Raw genomic sequence first — 21,302 nt, 5'->3', positions numbered from 1 at the left:
GTAAAAAACACTAAACAGAGTAATGCAAAATAAAAAAAATAAAAAAATGTTTAACAAACTTGCGCATTACATTGTCCTTCCCAGCTGCACAGAAATACATTACGTGATCAGTGTTGGTTTCATGAGCAATTTATTATTTTTGTTTACATTTTTTTTAAATTGTATTATTTGAAAAAGATTCATACAAACATTTATTTATTTATTTGCACTATATATTTTTTTTTAATTGAATGAATTAATGAATAAACAAATGAATAATAATTATGTATTTAATTTACTGAAATCTCATTGGTTTAAAGGCTTGTGTCTGTTTTGTTGTTTGTCTTTTTTTCAGATATGTTCTGATTGACTGCCATTATGTCACAATGTGCAGTGTTGTCTCTTTCATCAGAGTTTTTACCTCAGTCATGCTTTCAACAACATGAGGCATCAAGCTGGGTAGCCCTTCCCACAGTGAATTCTCATTCATATCATCTCCAAAATCCCACTCCATATGGCTGTTTATTAAGCATCAAGTATTAGCCTCTTTCCTCTCATTCTCGTTCTTGCGCTCTCTCTCTCCCTCGTCCCTTGTCTTCTCTGTGGTATAGTTTGGCAGAGATCTGTTTGACAGCAGTGAGATTGTTTTCTCTCTCAGCAGGTAGTGGGACGAAAAGAAAAAGATCAAATCCACTTGGCTTATTGCATGCTTAAAATGCTTACCTCTCTCTTTCTCTCTCTCTCTCTGTCTGTTTTCCCAGGGTGCTGTTTTGTCACATTCTACACACGGAAAGCTGCCCTGGAGGCCCAGAATGCACTGCACAACATAAAGACCTTAACTGGGGTGAGTGTTTGTTTATCTGCTCATGTCTGTCAGAGAATTTCTTATTCAAATGACGACAGTTTCAAGTTTTTAATCTGGTTTCCTTTGTTAGAGGTTGTAATTCAGGAAACTGTGTGAAGTTGTTTTGAGGAGACAGGTTTATGGTAGCTTTTTGTCTCGAGTTAAAGTGCGACTTTAATGAGTTTATGATTTGCACTTTCTGACAGAGCGAGTGATGTTGGTTTTCATGAAATCAGAGCCCTTGTTTCTCAAAATCCAAACACAAATGGTCATGGGAGGGATTTGGTCTGTACTCTAGGGTTCAGAAATTTGTGGTTGGTAAGATTTTTTATTTTTTTGGGAAAGTAATTAATAGTTTTATTTAGCAATGCATCATTCAATTGATCAAACGTTACAGTTACGGCATTTAAAAAATGTAAGTTGCAGGTAAATGCTGTGCTTTTAAACTTTGTTCATTCAAAAATGTTCAAGTATCACAGTTTCCACAAAAATATTAAGGAAAAAAAACACCAGATCAGCATATTAAAATTATTTCTGAAAGGTCATGTGAAACTGAAGACAAGAATGATGGCTGCTGAAAATCCAGGTTTGCTATCATAAGATATTACAAAAAAAAAATAAACATTATTTTCAAATTAGTATAATTACAGTTTTACTGTATTTTGAACACAGTTTTATTTCAAATAAATGCAGCCTTAGCGAGCGTATGATTGTTCATTTAAAAAAAAAAATGTACAGATCAAATTTTTATTATCATTAGTATATTTCATAGAGATGCACTGATATTAATTATTATTCATGTTGTGGTTGATAAACAATAAATGCCAGATTTTATAATCTGACTCCAATAAATTCAACCAAATAGGTGAAAACTAAATACTGAAAACTAAAATGAACGGGTTTATAATCCTACAATACAACAGTTAAAACATTTCTGTTTGGTCCTCGAATCTGATTGGCTGAAAGGAGGTTGATATTCTAGTGATATCTGAACTCAAACCGTATTTGAACCACCTGAAACATGTTTGTGTACTTAATGTGTTTTTGTGACTGTATGAAACAGTATTAAAGGTCCCTGTCAACTGTAATAAAATGAAATGTAAGTTTGTCCATACAGTCAAAGCAAGATTATTTTTTTTTAAATGGATAAACTGTTTTCTTGCTTTTAGTGTCTGCTTTTATTGTCATTTTTTTCAAATCAGCTTTTTTGTTTAGTTAGAAATGTTGTTTATCCTATTCCAAACCCTTTAGCCTACGGCAGATCTAGAGATGTCACGTACGATTATCATATCAATTGCTGCCAGAATCAGACCGTCTCTGAAGCGGCGTGTGTGTGTGAGGACGATTGAAGGCTAATGTAGGACATGTCTGTTAAAGTATCCTCCAGCTGTGTACGAATTCATCTCTCTCTCTCTCTTACATTAATTCAGTTCACTGAAGCCTGCTTATACACTACAGATCAGTTCAGTTTTGTGAAAATGCTGGGTATTAAGTTTTTAGACAGTAGACATAAAGTTACAGTAATTACAGTCGCAAATGAGAAGGCCCAAACAAAATCTTAAGACTTTATGCTTATTTTGGGAAAAAAATAAAATAAAATTGCAGAACTCTGCAGAAGTTCGGACATCTATCTGTCTGTCTGTCTGTCGGACATCTATCTATCTGTTTGTCTGTCGGACATTTATCTATCTCTCTGTCGGACTTCTATCTATCTGTCTGTCTGTCGGACATTTATCTATCTGTCTGTCTGTGTGTCGGACATCTATCTATCTCTCTGTCTGTCTGTCTGTCTGTCTGTCGGACATCTATCTATCTCTCTGTCTGTCTGTCTGTGTGTCGGACATCTATCTATCTCTCTGTCTGTCTGTCTGTCTGTCGGACATCTATCTATCTGTCTGTCTGTCTGTCTGTCGGACATCTATCTATCTGTCTGTCTGTCATCTGTCTGTCCTTCATCTGTCTGTCTGTCTGTCTATCTGTCTGTCTGTCGGACATATATCTATCTATCTATTTATCTATCTATCTATATATCTATCTATCTGTCTGTCTGTCTGTCTCTCGGTCTGTCTGTCTGTCTGTCTGTCTATCTGTCTGTCTGTCTGTCTGTCTGTCTGTCTGTCTGTCTATCTATCTATCTATCTATCTATCTATCTATCTATCTATCTATCTATCTATCTGTCTGTCTGTCTGTCTGTCTGTCTGTCTGTCTGTCTGTCTGTCTGTCTGTCTGTCTGTCTATCTGTCTGTCTGTCTGTCTGTCTGTCTGTCTGTCTGTCTGTCTGTCTATCTATCTATCTATCTATCTATCTGTCTGTCTGTCTGTATTTCGGTCATCTATCTGTCTGTCTGTCTTTCATCTGTCTGTCTGTCTGTCTGTCTGTCTATTTGTCTGCCTATCATCTGTCTGTCTGTCTGTCTGTCGTCTGTCTGTCATCTGTCTGTCTGTCTGTCGGTCATCTATCTATCTATCTATCTATCTATCTATCTATCTATCTATCTATCTATCTATCTATCTATCTATCTGTCGGACATCTATCTATCTGTCTGTCTGTCTGTCTGTCGGACATCTATCTATCTGTCGGACATCTATCTATCTGTCTGTCTGTCTGTCTGTCGGACATATATCTATCTATCTATATATCTATCTATCTATCTGTCTGTCTGTCTGTCTGTCTCTCGGTCTGTCTGTCTGTCTGTCTGTCTATCTGTCTGTCTGTCTGTCTGTCGTCTGTCTGTCTGTCGTCTGTCTGTCTGTCTATCTGTCTGCCTATCATCTGTCTGTCTGTCTGTCGGTCATCTATCTATCTATCTATCTATCTATCTATCTATCTATCTATCTATCTATCTATCTATCTATCTATCTATCTATCTATCTATCTGTCTGTCTGTCTGTCTGTCTGTCTGTCTGTCTGTCTGTCTGTCTGTCTGTCTGTCTGTCTGTCATCTATCTGTCTGTCCTTCATCTTTATGTCTGTCTGTCTGTCTGTCGTCTGTCTGTCGTCTGTCTGTCTATCTGTCTGTCTGTCTGTCTGTCTGTCTGTCTGTCATCTGTCTGTCTGTCTTCTGTCTGTCTGTCTGTCTGTCTGTCTGTCTGTCTGTCTATCTGTCTGTCCTTCATCTTTATGTCTGTCTGTCTGTCGTCTGTCTGTCTATCTGTCTGTCTGTCTGTCATCTGTCTGTCTGTCTTCTGTCTGTCTGTCTGTCTATCTGTCTGTCTGTCTGTCTGTCTGTCTGTCTATCTGTCTGTCTGTCTGTCTGTCGGTCATCTATCTATCTGTCTGTCTGTCTGTGTGTCTGTCTGTCTGTCATCTGTCTGTTTGTCATCTATCTGTCTGTCTGTCCATCCGTCTGTCCGTCCGTCCGTACATCCATCCATCCATGTCCTTGCTGCTCTGTTTGAGTTGGTTAATTTCCACCTGTGTGTGTGTATGTGTCAGTGGGTTTTCTGTTTATGACTTTGACAGACGTTATCAATTTTCCCATCTGAATTGGTTTTAACTGTTTGAAAATGTTCGTGTTAATGTTTTTATATATATAATTACATATCACTTACTGCCAATGTTTATGCCACTGTGTGTGTGTTTGTGTGTGTGTGATCAGGAGAGTGTGGCAGCTTATAAAATCCCAACTGTGTGCCCATCTGCCTGACTTCTGTGATCTTTTACCCAAACACACAGAGTGTGTGTCCTCAAACCACTGGACAACACAAACAAAAAAGAAATTAGCTGATTTTCTAAATATTTCTTAAACATCTGAATATATATTTTTAATTTTAAATACACAAATGTTGTATGGTCTGTATCCAAAGAGACCAAATAACCTCGAACAACAAACTTGGGTCTTTTAAAACCTTTAAAGATTCAGAAAGAGAGTGTGTGTCTTACAGAATCAGATGCCTGAGGATGCTGGCAGCAGGGGAAACCATCAAAGACCGTGAACGTGTGTGTGTGTGTGTGTGTGTGTGTATGTGTATGTGTATGTGTGTGTGAGATGAAGGCCAAAGGTCAGAGTTGAAATGAAGTAAACGGATATCTTCAGTTATTTCTGACTGCTTTTATAATTCGATCCAACCCAAGAGTTATGGAGCTGTCATTCTGTCTCCAGCCACAAATGTTGACTTCTTTTAGGTGTCTGTATGTGTGTGTTGTGAGAGCAAGCATGTACATTTCATGAGAAACTGCTAACAGATCATGAGCTCTGTAATTAGTGTCATGGCCTTTAATGGGAGAGAATGAGAACAAACACATCCACAAGCTCCGTGACGGTCACATGGAAGCACACATTATACAGAGAATACAGCTTGAATATTGCACACAGAGCTGTGTGTGTTGGACATATCTGGTCTCTGGCAGTATATTAAAGCTGGATTCAAGATTTGACCATGAAGCTGAAGGTGTTACAAGAGGAGAGATTTTGAGAAAGAAAAAGAGAAAATAAACGAACAACCAAACGTGGAAGTGCAGGCTTAGCAGATGTTTACACAGAGCGTGTTCTTGCTTTCAAAGAGCGTGAGGACAACAGAATCGAACAGAATGCAGGGGTTTCAAGACTCATGTTTCGAGTTTTTAATGTGAATTTCACAGTGGTTTTGATGCATTTAATTTAACTATTCAATTTCATAAAAACTGCTAGTATATTAGTTTCCACATCATGTCGCAACTTTTGAGTATTTGAGATGAAGGTAATTGAATCTTATCTCTGATTTTAAATCTTAATACCAATAATGATGAATGGCAAAGCTGGATTTACTTAATATTACTTAAATATTTGTATTACAATATAAAAAAAATAAAAACCAATATTATATATATATATATATATATATATATATATATATATATATATATATATATATATATATATATATATATATATATATGAGATTGGTCAAAATCTATTATTATTATTTGTTGTAGTAGTAGTCCTAGTAGTAGAAATATATTGTTATTTCAGAACAAATACCTAATTATGTTATTAAATATTTGTCAACATTATGAATTTATAAGTTGGATATGTGTGCATGAATTAGTTCTGGGTCAAAATATAATTTCCATAAATCTGTTTCTTACAAGGGTGTACTTAATATATTAATGCTAATTATAATTTATTAATTGTATAATGTGTGTGCAATGTGCATGTGATACATATTTAAGAAAAGGAAATCTTTTGAGAAAAGGATTGGAGAAAATAAATAACCCTGCAATGAGACCAAAGACATAAAAGTGGTGATTGATATTGTATATCGTCAAACAGCTGGGGAAATGAAAGACATCTGACAGGTTTGCACATTGACTGACAATTGAAAAGCTGTGCAGACGAAACGGCAGAATGCGTACGGCAAATTATTCAGAAAATCGTTGACTAGAGATAAACAAGAACAAGTGCGTGCGAAAGAAAGATGGAACGCAATAAACATTTCATCGGCAAAGTGCTGACAAATCACCTTCATCACGCGTACGTCTTCATTCCGCTAGCATCTATCGAGATGAAGAATAGAGTCAGCGGAAAAAATGACGACACATTAACAAGATTACAGCGATAATGTAGAACATCAGTGCGGCAGTGAGACGAGGTTGATTATGTGCTGGCGTGAGCGTTAATGAGTGTGTTGTAGTAAATGTGCCATGTTTGTGCAAATGTAACCCGTGTGTGTCCTGTGTTTCAGATGCACCATCCCATACAGATGAAGCCCGCAGACAGTGAGAAATCAAACGGTGAGTGTCTTATTTTTCTCTGTACGTTTGTTCTGAGGATCAGTCTCTGTGTTTGTGTGAGGGACTGGGAGATGGATGAATTATTGAAACCCAGGAGAGCCACGGGCCAAGAATAGTTTAATTGTGTGCCCTGGCAGTGACCCAAACACATATACACACACTCACATAATAGCCATATTGCTCACAAAAAGATTTTATAGATGTGGTTAGGAAGTCCACTGCAAGGGAGCTGGTGTTTGGCCAGAGACTTGAGAGCTGAATGATGATGTAACTATAACACCTATGTTACTACATAATCTACCTTCAGAAAAAAAAAAAAGGAGATATGCTTTATGTAGTACAAAGTTTGCACTCCCATTGAAAAAAGTGGGTCAGTTTTTGTGTGAAATATTATTATTATTATAATTAAAAAAAAAAGGGTTTCTGTTTTAATATATTTTGAAATGAAATGTATTTGTTGGATTAAAATCCTAATTATCAGCAGCCAGAGTCACATTACTTTGGACATTATTCTAATAAGACTTGATTTTAGTTGTTTCCGTTGTGGAAATCATGATACAATTTATTTAAAAGTTTAAAAATACTGCTTTTATCTATTTATGTGAAATAATTTGCCACTTTTAGCCAACTGAATGCATCCTCACTAAATGAAAGTATTGATTCCTTATCAATAAAATAAATCAATCAATCATATTGACTCCCACATTGTAAAATGGTTGTATCAATTATAGTAATTTTGTGTAATAAAATTGAAATATCTTGTATTTAGATAAATATTTTGTAGATATTTATTTAAATCTGTTGTAAAATAATACTCATCCACATGTATTTCCTTCGATATTAGTGAAATATTATGTCATAGGGAGTCATAACAGCTAACATATTTCATCAGCTAGAAATTGCTTTAGTGTAGAGTGAAACTTGCTTGCAAGACATATTAATGTTGATTCTTGAACCAACCTGTCAGAACTGGTTCACAAATCAGTCTGGATGATCCATACCTGATTTACTTTGAAACAGAATTATTTGCTAAAAATCGTATCCATTGATTTTTTTTCAAGTCAATGGATAATAACTTTCTAAATGCTAGTTATTGGTCTTATTGTATTTGATTTGCTGAATGTTATTTCAAAGAAAAAACATTTGTTGTTATATTTCATCAAAATGTAATAACTCATTCTGCCTCTAAAATGACTTATTATGAAAATAAAATGGTGTGCGAATAGCATTTAATGTATTTTTTCAGATTGGGTTTAACAATTTGTCGGTGTAAAAGGATCCGCGTCTGTCTGTCTCTCTGAGTGACAGGGATGTTATAGATGTGACCCTCCATAACACATCTCACATAGATGATATTATATCAGATGTTCACTGTAAGCAAAGCTCATTAGTGAACACTGTAACCCATCAAACTGAGAACCCTGCTCCTCTGTGTGTGGTTAATCTTCTGATATGACAGTGTGTGTGCGTAAAGGCGAAGCCTTTGAAACAGCACTTATCGCTGGCTCATCCTGTCGCTGTTAAATGCACAAACAATTCAAACAGCAAAATAAACAAGTGAGCTATCGATTTCCCAGAGTGCAGCGGCTTGCTTATCGGCCGCCCAGCAGTAAGAGCTGACACATTCTTCATTAAAAAAATTGGATTACAGTTGCCTCTCTCTTGCTCTCTTTCTCACACACACTCAAGCATGCACAAACAAACACACAATATCTGATTTCAGATGTATTTTTAATATTTCCTTCTTGTTCAGTCCTCTTCCTATTATGCCGAACATTTCAGATTAGAAACATCTAAAGGGCTTCTTTTTCTCTTTTTATTAATTAATTTAATTTAAGTTGGAAGTGTTCCCATACATATTCGCAATATTACATCGTAATGTTAAATTGAGCTGAAAGTTGTATGTTTTATAGGAAGCTGAGAGCAAAATCAAATTCGCCAAAAGATTAAATAAAGAAATTCCAATTTCACTGATATTTGTGGAGTATTCATTGTCGACCAATGTACTTTTTACACATTTTATCTAGTGATGATAAAAAAAGAATAATAATAATAAAAAAAGTGCATTACAGCCAGAAAACACTACTCATTTAGCCGGTTAATGAGGTGAGCAACAAAACTACATTTCCCATCATTCTCTGTGGCAGCACAAGAATGATGAAATGCATAAATAAAGCTTCAATTACACACCTAATGCACCTTTTCCTCTTAATTGTGGTGCATTAGACCTAAAGAGCTTCCTGTCTTTATGGTGAACTGAAAAGGGGAGAAATAAAAATGAAATTACTCAACACATATGCTTTATTTCCAGCAGAAATGCACATCATAATTGCGGTATCCGAGCTCATAAATAGTATCTTCCCAGGAGGACTAGAAGGCAGCACACACAGATTACGGGCAGAAGAGTGTGCTCGGGTCAATGAAAGAAAAGATCAAAGAGAACCAAGCGAAAATTTGCGGTTGTGTGTGTCTGTGCTTGATGTGCTAATGAGACATTGATCACATGCAGCCGTAACGTCTTTTTTTACCACACGTTGGGTACATTTCTTTTCTCTACCCTTTTTTTCTCTCAGCGGTGGAAGACAGAAAGCTGTTCATCGGCATGGTGTCGAAGAAATGCAACGAGAACGACATCCGGGTCATGTTCTCTCCTTTCGGACAGATCGAGGAGTGTCGCATCTTGAGGGGACCAGATGGACTCAGCCGAGGTGAGACACTCACTGGACATACTGTATTTTTCTTTTTACATTTTTAAAGGGAACATGAAGAAAAACAGGATTTTTCTTGCTCTTTTGAAATAAATTTTCAACGCAAATCTGAAACTTACACGGTGAGGTAATGAAGCATCAAGATGGGAAGCCACGCCCACATTCAAAGCCACGCCCACATTCAAGCTTTCCATGTAGCTCAATAGTAAACAATAAATATGTTCTGATTGGTGGTAATTGTTTCGTGTCAAATAGAATTTCACTTTTTATGTGAACAGACTGGACATCACAACTGTGACATCACAACCGTAAGCTCACTAACATATGGCCGCTCACAACTATTAATTATTAAAGGGATAGTTCACCCAAAAATTAAAATTAAATAAATACTCATAATTACCTCAAGTTGTTCCAAACCCCTAAGACCTTCGTTCATCTAAAAATGAAGATATTTTTGATGAAATCCGAGAGCTGAACCTCCATAGATAGCAATGCAACTACAATGTTTAAGGCCCAGAAAGGTAGTGAGGACATCGTTAAAATAGTCCATGTGACATCAGTAGTTCAATCATAATTTTATGAAGCTATGAAAAGACCTTTTGTGTGCAAAGAAAACAAAAATAGTGACTTTATTCAACAATTTCTTCTCTTCTGTGTCAGTCTTCGACATGTGTTTACAAGAATACCACAACTATTTTAACAAATTCCTTACTTCCTTTCTGGGCCTTGAACATGTCAGCTGTGTATAAAGGGTCTCGGATTTCATCTAAAATATCTTCATTTGTGTTCCAAAGATAAACAAATGTCTTAAGTGAGTAAGGGTGAGTAATTAATGACAGAATTTTTGAGTAATTAATGACAGAATTTTCCTTGAGAACAACAATGTGAACTATCAACACAATCTCATGGCAATTCGTAACTATTTTAAGTTTTGGCGTAAAAAAACAACAACTTACATTTCTTTTTTACGTTTCACATCATATGAACTCGACAGTCGAAATCGACAGCTTGTAAAATACATTATTCTGTAAGATCGGGGTGGAACTACAGCAGTTTTTCATTTATTTAAATATAGATTTCTTAAAGATGCAGTAGCAAAATCAACCTTTTAAGTTATAAAGAGTGTGGGAAATGCTTATAAGAACTATTTTATGAATGTTTTTGGTACAAGAAACTAATTTTGACTTGCAATAAATGTATAGAATGCAACTCTTTAAATGGAGGACATGTTTGATATGTTATTATGCTTGTGTTTTTATACTTCATTAAAGGTATATTTGTTGTAGACACATGCATCCATTCTAATCCAACATGGCAGTGAGAGATACTAGTTAGTGGTTTTACCATTCTAGCCATCAAGGTCTGTAGTTAGCCAAGTCAGTCTTTCACAGTTTGTTTAAGGATGTTCGATTTCCTCCAGAATTACGCGAATATATGTGGTACACGATAGTGTTGAAGCTTTTCCCATCTTGATGTAACCTGCAGGGAATTACAGCCCACCTCCAACTTCCCACAATGCTCTGCTTTCGCATACAGCCATCTTTTATCACTCGTTTATCCTCCTCATCCACTCCACTAGTCGTCCCTCCATCCTTCGCTCTTTCGTGATACTCCTCCGCAGTTCTTATTTTCCGTCTTCTCCTCCTGTCCTCATGAATATTTTAATTCCACAGGAGATTAACTTTATTCCCTGAGCTTGTGGTTGGAGATATATTTGAAATGCTTCTATGAGAGAAACAACCACCCCCTTCCATAAAAAAGGATTGGATGAATAAATAGATGAGCAAATGTGTACACAGAAGAGGTGTATGGTAAGGCCACAGACTAGGACGACTTTAAAAGTGCTCTCGTGCTGCTATTAAAGCGGTCTATCAATCATCATTGAACTTCACTATTAATAAAATATAGATCAGGCCACATGTGAGCGCAGTGTCCTGGGAGCTACCCCAGTTTCTTAAAAAAACTCATCTTTCGCTCTCTCTTTCCCTCTATATCTCCCTCATTCATTCTCTTTTTTTAAGACACTGACAGGTAATTGTGTTGTTTTTGCCGCAACGACGACATATGTGGGTGAAAATTTACAATCAGACAGTCACTATTACAAGAAAAACACCTAAGCATTAATTAAACAAATGGACATGAAACAGTGATTTGACTTGAAATTATTTTAATATTTATAACGAAAGAGACTAGAAGAGGAAATCCATTGACTAGGACAATTATTCAGTTTTGCGCTCATTATACCAAAAGAAATTGACCCCAGAATGCTGCGATTGACCAATCACCATCAAGTATTCCAGAGGGCTGCGTAATAAGAATAATTAATCACTTTCCTTGGAAATTCTTTCATTCTGTCTCCTCGTTAACAGCTTCTTATCTCAACAGATCACAGTTCGTTCGAACCGTGAACGAACTCTGCAGTCGCAGGTCAGCAAAAACGAGGACTTTGAGAGTTGAAAGAGAAAGTTTTTCCCGCATCTCTCCCCCACGAGACTGTTTCTCTTGAGTTTCACAGCCTGGCAGTGCTCACGAATATCACCCTTAGGGTGTCCAAAACCACTTTAATGATGAGGCTAATTAAACAACTATAAAAATAAACAGCCTTTCATTCTGCTTTCACTCGTGGTGATGCTCCGGTTCGCCGGGGCCAGATTCACCCGCTCTGAAGACAGAAAGGAGATTGTATCAGAGCGATAGTGAAGAGAAAGATGCTAATGAGAAGGAAAGAATAAAGGTATGTCCGCTGGAGTAGGTAGACGGTGCCAGCAGATATACAGCGCAACCGTGTGGTCGCAACACTGCATTGCAGGGTGGAATTATTGCTGACTTTAAGCAAAAAAATTTTTTTGCTTCTTTTTTTGTAATTTAAGAAAATAATAATAATAATAATAAAATGCAATGAATACACCTGTTCTATGTGGAGCATTTTATTTCTTTTAAATTCTGCATTAAAATAAGAATGGATATTACTTGTTTGGGAGGTGGGAAGAGATTAACATTTTATTTTAATTTTATATATATATATATATATATATATACATCTTTAAAATATTGAATAATTTGGCCTTTTTGTAAAAAATTAAAATGTACATGCACAGCTGGATTCTTTTTTTATTTTTATTATTATTATTATTTTTAAATCTGATGAGAAACCACTATGTCCTCATTTCTAGTGAAAAAGTCAAGATTTCCTTTAAGAATCAAGGTGGAAATGTGGTAGTATTTTTCATATGTAACTGTGAATGTTGACTGTACTGTATTTTGTGTGCAAATGATGTACTGTGGATGACGAATAATGATAACGTTTTCCAGAAACTACTGCTTATTTAGTCAGTTTATGACTAAAAACTGCAATTCCCATCATTCTCTATGGCAGCATGACAATATTGCAGTAGGAAAATAGAGAAAGTAATATGAAATTGCCCAGCATGTCCATGTTATTCTAGCCAATAACACTTGGACCCACATCACATTGTAAATAGAGTTTCCTAATTTCAAAGGAACCATTTCCGAAAAGACAGGACGCCAAGTCTTTGTTCTTTCCTCTTCTCCATTCTTTCCCTTCTATCTCAGAGTATTCACATATGTAGATGTGTGAGATGCAGTTAACCCATTAACTAGACTGTCCATGCATGCGCGCATGTGTGTGTCCTCCATATGTATAAATGTGCTGGACTGCACAGTAGAGTAGAGCTCTTCAAACAGGGCTGTGTTTTCCCCCAGCATGCCTCCATATGGCCTGTTCTTCTGGCTCCCATTTGCACCGCTTCGGTTCCAAGACTTCTTGTCCCAGATGCCATTGCAAGCTCTCCCGAAACACACACTCCCCTCCAGGGATCATTCGCCTTGATTACAGTTGTTTAAAAAGAAAGAAATTGGGTGTGTTTTTACATATTTATGAACAGACGGAATTTTAATGAAGCATGGGTGGTGGGGATATCAGTAGCACAGATACTTAGGTACAAAGTTAGTATTAAAATCATTTTGAATAAAACTGCTGTGCATATATTTGGCTCTGCAGTTTACATTCAGCCTATGGGATGTGCCACTATTTTTATAATAATAATAAACAATGAAAAGAAGAAAAAAGAGAAAATTACTCACTGCTCATGATTTGTTTTTGTTTGCTTGAATAATTCCGTTAATAATTTGAAGCATTACATTTCATGTTTACATTTATTTGAAATTGTTTTAATTTCAAAGGATGTAGTTCACCCTAAAAATTTAAAATAGTCATTTACACAAACCTATTGTGTGTTTCAGACTTTCGTTCATCTTTGATACACAAATTAATAGGGATGCACGATTATGGCAAAAATCATAAGTGTCGTATATTTCCGTCAAATTGTATTTGCGATTATCAATTACAATGATCAGAATTTACATTGAATGATGTTTATACCATTGTTTGATGCAACTGCATGCCGTATTTTTATCTGAAAATAAACATGCTGAAAATACTGAAAAACTTCTCTTGCTTTTCTATAGTATCAAGCCTCAAATGTCAAATATACATCTTTAAATTAAAAAAAAAGTTAAAATATGAATGGTATTATAATGCTAAACTAAAACAATGGAAAAACCCTTAAGATTGCGTAAAAACAAACAAACAAAAAAAGATCTCTTAAGAGTGCAGACTAATATAAGTGGAATATAAGTGGAATTGCTGCTTTAATTGAATGATTAATTGCTGTAATTGTTGCATCCATAACTGTAATTGCGATTAAAATTTTGATTAATTGCGCAGCCCTACAAATGAAGATAACCTGAGAGATTTCTGTCCCTCCATTGAAATGCCATTCTATCAAAATGTTCTAGCTTCAAAAAGTTTGAAAACATTTTACCAGAATTTAATTTATTTTTAATATTAATGTTTACGTTTTTAAATAAAGTATTTTCCGTCATCATGTTATAGTTTCTGTTGTGGTTTCAAAATTAAAATTGTAAATTGTGAAATTTCACTGAAATTGGTATCAACAATTACAGTTTTTGGTATCACAGTATAAACAATTTATGTGTGTGTGAGTGTGAGAGATGAAACTAGCCACACACTCTTACCCCATGCTGTAGTTTCCAAGCCATCACACCAAATGAAGCTAAAGAACTGATATCCATTGCTGACATTTTGTTGAGTGTGTATTTTGAGATGTTGAATGTTGAATGTTTATCTGAAGCTGAATGTTGAATGTTGATTGTTCTATTCTAGCAACTGTATAGCACTGTTGTCTGCTGTGTTCTTTGTACGATCTTTGTTTTTTTGGCTTTATAACAACCTGTCCAACCCTTTTGTCTTGTTTTGTTTCTCTCTCGTCTCTCCTCCTTCCTCTCCTCTCCTCCCTCCCACGTCCCTCCCCTCCCTCCTGCAGGATGTGCGTTTGTCACGTTTTCTACCAGGGCTATGGCACAGAATGCAATCAAAGCCATGCATCAGTCTCAAACCATGGAGGTACTGTACCCTTGTCTTCTCTCTCTCTCTCTCTCTCTCTCTCTCTCTCTCTCTCTCTCTCTCTCTCTCTCTCTCTATTTCTGTCTCTCTCTCTCTCTCTCTCTCTCTCTCTCTCTCTCTCTCTCTGTCTCACACTCTTCCTCTCTCTATCTCTGCTCTGTTCCAAAACATAGTGAGCTGCCTACATAGGCAGCATTTTAAGGGTTTGAGAAGTTATTCCAGAATATGCTTTCTTTTAGTCGTTCTTCTAACTTTCTTCTGACCAAATTGTACTGTACACTTTGAGAGGAAGATCATTTCATAATGCATTGTGTCAAAAAATCCATCCAAAATGGCAAACAATGCACTAAGAAATGTGTTATAAATATAATTCATATCATAGCATCAACAAAAAGTAGTTATGTGTTAAAAGCAACCTTTTTAATTTTTGCTTATTTATTGGAGTGTTGTTGTTAGCGGCTTTCTTCAAAAATGGTAAAATATATATATATATATATATATATATATATATATATATATATATATATATATATATATATATATATATATATTTCATTCAGTACCGCAAAGTACTGTATCTAAGTTTAGTCTAACTCAGTGGTTCCCAACCTTTTTCAACTCACGGCCCACACAACCAAACACACATGTTTGCGCGGCCCACTGCAAAAATATTAACTGACCTCGGTACTGTTGGGTTAATAACTTAGTACTCAGAAGCTAGACTTTTAACTGTCTTTAATGCATGAACTGGCAATGAACAGAAAATAACTCAGGCTGGCACCGCTTAGCACAACTGCTGTGGTTCTGTAGCATATGCAGCAAAAATATCTAAGATAAATTGGCGGTTTATTCTTAAACCAATCAGCGAGCTCGAATAGTGGAAGCATAGTTACAGTTTTATATTTATTTTTTGTTATTTAATTTAACATTTTTACATATATGAACAATATTATTATTTCTTTTAATAGTAATTGGCGTCCCACCTGCAATACCATCGCGGCCCACAGGTTGAAAACCACTGGTCTAACTAAAGTGAACTATTTTACCCAGTTTTTGTGTTTTTTATTAGTGTTGTGCTGTTAGCTTAGCTACATGCTAATGTTTAACACTATTTAAGTCAACTGTTTTGCATCAAATTCTAGTATGTTAAACTTCGAACATATAAATTTGATGTGTTAACCAATATAAAATTGCTTAGTTTGAAACTGAACTAGATGCTATACTATTTATAATGGACAATCTTGGCCCTTTTCTGTTCGCAAAATTTCGCTAATGTGACCACTTCTTGTGCGAGTATTGTTGTTATCTTAGCAGAATGCTAATGTGTCCACATTCCCCATTTTCTGGATTCTCTGCTTTGTTTTGCTCATTAGAATATGGTCGTTAGCTTCACGTTTATTTCACTTAGGATGCTGCCTAGGCAAGTTTACGAGATTTAAGAACAGAGCCTCTCTTACTCTCTCTATCTTTTTCTCTCTCGTTTCTGTTTGAATTGGCGACAAGTATTACAACCTTGATTCATATATTTTTCCTATGAAGTTGAAAGAAGATTAATCACTTTTCTGCAGAACTTTCAACGCCATATTAAGTGCCTCTTCGCTCCCTGTTATTACTGTCGGGCATTGCCGAAACCACCCCTGGCCAAATGGGTCAAACTAAGAAGGACACCTCGCACCCACCACACAACCAGTCCGCCATTAGCAGATGGGTCTCACGATGACGATGTCACAGACGCTTTAATAACAGACCCCCGACGGTCCCTTGCATTGTGATTGCCCTGTAGAATACCGGCAGAGTTTAGCAGTTCGTCTCAGTGCCTGTCAAAATGTCAAAGCCCTGACACACCAAATCAGAGGGTGCTGACAGCTGTCTAATAGAGGGCCCTAACTATTTGCCTGTGTGTGTGCGACTTCAGGTTTGCACACACATACACCACTCTCTCCACTGCTTGTTAACCCTTGCACACACTCAGTTTTTAACACCAACGCTCGGTTTTAAAGACCACCTATTTACCAATCAGAAATCGCTGGCACTAATGGATTTAAGTTGTTTTGACTAGCCTCTGAAGTTCTGTAATTATCAATCCATGGCTAAATTTGCAAATATAGTCATCATTCATCCAGCTGGGAATGTATAAATGATCCACCTTTCGCTTCAGGGTGCTTCTGTTGTGTCTTTTTGCGAGGTAGGTGTCCAAATAGGCCACATATTTTTTGCAAAGGGAAAGTAATTACCCGGTTTAGATGAGAGTGAGTAAATTGTGTCGGCTTGTTGTTTGTTTTCGGGCCGTCTCTCCACCCTCCTCTCACACCGAGGAATTTGTGGCCTTTCTGAATGTCATGACTTAATGAAAACGGATATGACAGAGGGTGGTCATGCATGCGCCTGGGTACACTCACACAGTCGCGAGCGGCCTTGCTCTTTTAGTGTCGTCTCAAAGGGTTGTTTTCAGTGCTGTGGTTTGCAGTAGTCTCCCTGGACATTCATCTCGTTTGATATGTTTGTCTCTTTTTATCTCTGTGATGGTGTTACTGTGTTTTTGTGGTGTGTGTGTATGTGTGTCTCCATAGATGCACGCTCGTTTACACCTGTATATTTCATGGGAGTGTGTGCATGGCAGCCCAGGTACTATATCTCTCTAAAATCCAACAATATATATTGCTAACAATATGTAGCAACATCCAAAAATACATTGTATGGGTCAAAATTATAGATTTTTTTTTTGGGATATTAAGTAAAGGTCATGTTTCATGAAGATATTATGTAAAGTTCCTACTGTAAATATATTAAAACTTAATTTTTGATTAGTAACATGCATTTTCATTTTGACAACTTCAAAGGTGATTTTCTCAAAACATATTACTTTTGTACATATTCTGTTTAATATATAGAAATACATTTATTTATTAATTTTCTCAAGCAATAATAAATTACTGTACAAAGTACTTTACAATTAACGTAAAGAACCCAAGGGGTTTTCTTTTTATTTTATTTTTTTATTATTTTTTTCATTTTTTGTCAATGATGCTTGACAATATAGGGGAAAAAGTTATGATAAATAAAAATTTTAATTTTATATTATTATATACAACAATATTTTGGGGTGTAGTGGCTTCAGAATATGCTTATTACATATGCTTATATATATATATATATAAATATACATACATATATATGTGTACTGTAATACAGTGTTTATTTTTTTATTTTAACCAGAAGGAGGGTAATTCAATAAATTACTCTGTTACTTACAACTTTTAATTTATGTCTTGTTTTACATATAGAAATAAATAGTATGTATGTGTTAATTTTCTTGATTAAAAATAATAATAATTGGTGGTGGGTTTCATATAAGGGGAGGAAATGTGAACTGGGCATGTTTTTGTGAGATTATCCTCACAAAAGTCAAGTGATACCAATTTTAACATTGTTAAGTTGATCTAACATATTAGCTTCATGCTGCTGCTTTCACATTAGTCTGCAGAGATTGTGTGTGTGTGTGTGTGTGTAGGAGAGAAAGACTGAGCCCGAGCCAGTGAGTAATGAGATTTCTTAGGTCTCTTGAGATGTTCACTCGGTGATGGCACCACTCGATTGACAGCTCGAGTTAAATCTCATTCCCCCCACCCTTACAAGTTTTATTTTTACCTCCCCTCCGTCTGAGAGCAGAAATAAGAAAATCAGCTCTCCGAATGGAAGGAACACCGAAGAACGCTCCGGGTGGATGTGAGACGCTCCACCTCCAAGAAACTCTCAAATGTTCTCTCTCACACACACAAACACACACACAAAAACACACACACACACACACACACACACACACACACACATTTGTGTTCTAGAGGGTCTGTGATCTTTCATCTTTTTTGGCAGAGTGTGGTTTGCAGTTCAGAGAGAGCACAATAAAAGCGGCAGAGTGATTTATCAGAGTGAATCAGCACCTGTAAGGTAGAGACGAGACAGAGATGTAGAATAATTGCCTTGAAGCACTCGTCTCAATCTCTCGTCCTCCTGTGGCTCCATATGGCTGCCCTGCGTTAGCTGCCGTTGCCTGAGGAACAGCTTTGATATTAATAAATGTAATGGTGTTTCTGAATGTTCTCACTGAACACCATTCACAAAGTCTTTCTCCTGTAACGCGTGCGCTTATGTGTTCGCATCAGAGAAGTAGATCTTTGTTATCTTCTGCTCAGGCTATTGTGATGATTTCAGTTTTGTCTGTAGAAGACTTTAAATATCTAGCGAGTGTTTGTGTCGATTTGTTATAGAACATCTTTGGAGTCCCATGCCCAGGTCAGATTTTGCCCCAGATTAAGAAGAAAGAATAATGCATTGCTTTTCTAAAAAATATAACTGTTTTAAATCATGTCAAAAAATTGTTTCTTAAACACATTTGCTTAGCCCACTTTGCATTACCATTATTGTATTACAAGAAGCATTTTGTTTTGCGCCGTCTTCAATTTATTCTAATTTTATATTACAATAAATGATTGTATTATAGTAATTGGAATCTAATTAGAATCACAATTGAGAATAACATTGGTATAATATTTAAATTGTAAATGATCTGTATTATGCAGATTTATTTATTTATTTTTTTAAATAGCATTTATACAATGAATTGATGTATTATAGTAATTAGAAAATTAATGAGAATCACTACTGACAATAATGGAAATGACAAAACCAAAAATAGACAAGTAATTATAAAAATACCAATAAAACATACAGATGCATTATGGTAAAAAGAATTTGGGTGGAGAATATGCTCAATTCTCATAAAAATAATGTGACACTGCCAAAATATGTTATATGACAATGTAATTTTTTTTATAAAATGTAAGATGGACATCAGATTAACTCTTTTGGACCTCTTTTTATGATAGAGATTTTTGTATTCAACATTTTAACTGTTTTCGAGGAACATGATGCTGAGTAAATCATGAGAAAATGTTACATTTCAATTGAATAACCCTTTCAAGAACTAACACAGTACTTGCTATGCACATACACCCTTCTCTCATTATATTCTGACCCCCAGGACTTTAGTTAAACGGCAATCACAGGTCAGCCCCATGATGTTTAGATCTGTTTGCTTTCGTGGGGGAAAGAGACCGAGCGTGTGAGAGATTAGCAGAAATGCGCAGGTCTATAGTGCTGTGGGGTGGGTGATCTCGCTCGCTCTCTCAGACGGATGATGAAATAGTTTTATAAAGCAGGAAATCGCTTTCCTGGGAAATAAAATCAGCAGCACAGCGCAGAACTCTCATTTCACCAAGAACTCCCGTCGCTCCAGCGGTTGTGTGTGTGTTTGTGTGCCATTACCGGTTTATGCAGACCACTGCACAAGTTCATTGCTCTTCTAGATATTTAGCTTGCTTTCTCTCTCTCCCTCTTCGAATTTCCTCCTCTCTCTTTCAATCTGTCCATACAGGGCTGCTCCTCCCCCATGGTGGTGAAGTTTGCTGACACACAGAAGGATAAGGAACAGCGACGGCTGCAGCAGCAGTTGGCGCAGCAGATGCAGCAGTTGAACAGCGCATCAGCCTGGGGGAGCCTGACCGGCCTGACTGGCCTCACCCCGCAGTATCTGGCAGTAAGAGGACACACCCACGCAGCCACGCCCACCAGCAGCACAGCCAGCGCAGCCGCCGCAGTCAGTCACTGTCTCCGCCCACTTGCCCCGCCCCCTCCTCTCTTGCTCTCTCTGAGCCAGTCTTAACCCCTTTTCCAAATCTCTCATCTGTTGAACTTCGATTAAACCTCTATCGAAGTTCGCCTTGAAACTGGTCCCCATACTCAAAATTATGATGTGGTAGTGCTGCTATTGAGAAGCTGTTAGGGGAGTGTGTCTTAACCAGCGGGCCAGGCACATCAAACTTACAATAGGGCTTTAAGACTTCAAATTATTTAAAATAAGACAAAACAAGCACTAATATACCTGAAAATCAAGATATTTCTTATTTAAATTCACCCTGTATTCATGAAAAAACCAGGTTTCCCACTATCTAGAAAAAATTCATGTATCCTGGAAATTCATGTATATAAAATATAAAAATCTTTAAACTCTATTGCCATACATATACATTTTCTAGTAATGCCAAGCTCTAAAATATTTATACAAACATATATTTTTTAGTAATCCTTATCCTTAATCCTTCTCCAGTAAATCACAAACAGGAAAAGTCATGGAGCCTTCGAATATAGTTATGGACAATAAACAGGGCCTTATAGAGTCAGAAAGGCTGAGAACCACTGCATTAGGGGATACAATCGCTCCAGCTTTCTTTGTACTTTCAAGAAGGCAGACGGAGAAGGAAGCATTTTTAAACAGTCTTGGTTTCTAAAGTATTTTTTCCCATTTGTTTTCTTCATTGGCACTTTTAAAACCTATAGTAAAAAACCTATTAAAGCAAAGATCCCAAACCAACCAGCGCTTAGATCAGTCACCACAGTTCAGCATTTTATCCCATGGCATGGTGCATTGCAAAGAATGTAGGTCTAATCTAATGAAAATGAAATTATGTTTTTGAAATAAATATAGAAATTATATAAACATTCCCTATAGAATTAATATAGGAACATATAAAGGCTTTAACAATCATGGTAGG

General features: G+C 36.4%; 1 protein-coding gene across 23 annotated transcripts in view; it reads left to right on the top strand.

The window, feature by feature from the left end:
• LOC132105894 (CUGBP Elav-like family member 2) overlaps positions 1-21,302 on the top strand; it is a 141,637-nt gene that overhangs the window by 100,227 nt on the left and 20,108 nt on the right. For 13 of the 23 annotated variants that reach the window (XM_059511388.1, XM_059511387.1, XM_059511382.1 and 10 more), the window contains 5 exons: positions 741-823; positions 6,489-6,537; positions 9,111-9,245; positions 14,612-14,691; positions 20,126-20,347. In XM_059511388.1, coding sequence (XP_059367371.1) covers positions 741-823; positions 6,489-6,537; positions 9,111-9,245; positions 14,612-14,691; positions 20,126-20,347 — 569 coding nt within the window. The remainder of the gene's footprint in view (positions 1-740; positions 824-6,488; positions 6,538-9,110; positions 9,246-14,611; positions 14,692-20,125; positions 20,348-21,302) is intronic. The other 10 variants (XM_059511392.1, XM_059511389.1, XM_059511401.1 and 7 more) reach the window with 1 other exon arrangement.

This window comes from Carassius carassius, chromosome 26 (genome assembly GCF_963082965.1).
Source record: "Carassius carassius chromosome 26, fCarCar2.1, whole genome shotgun sequence".
Classification (NCBI taxonomy): Eukaryota; Metazoa; Chordata; class Actinopteri; order Cypriniformes; family Cyprinidae; genus Carassius; species Carassius carassius.
This window is presented reverse-complemented; position numbering and strand designations above follow the sequence as displayed.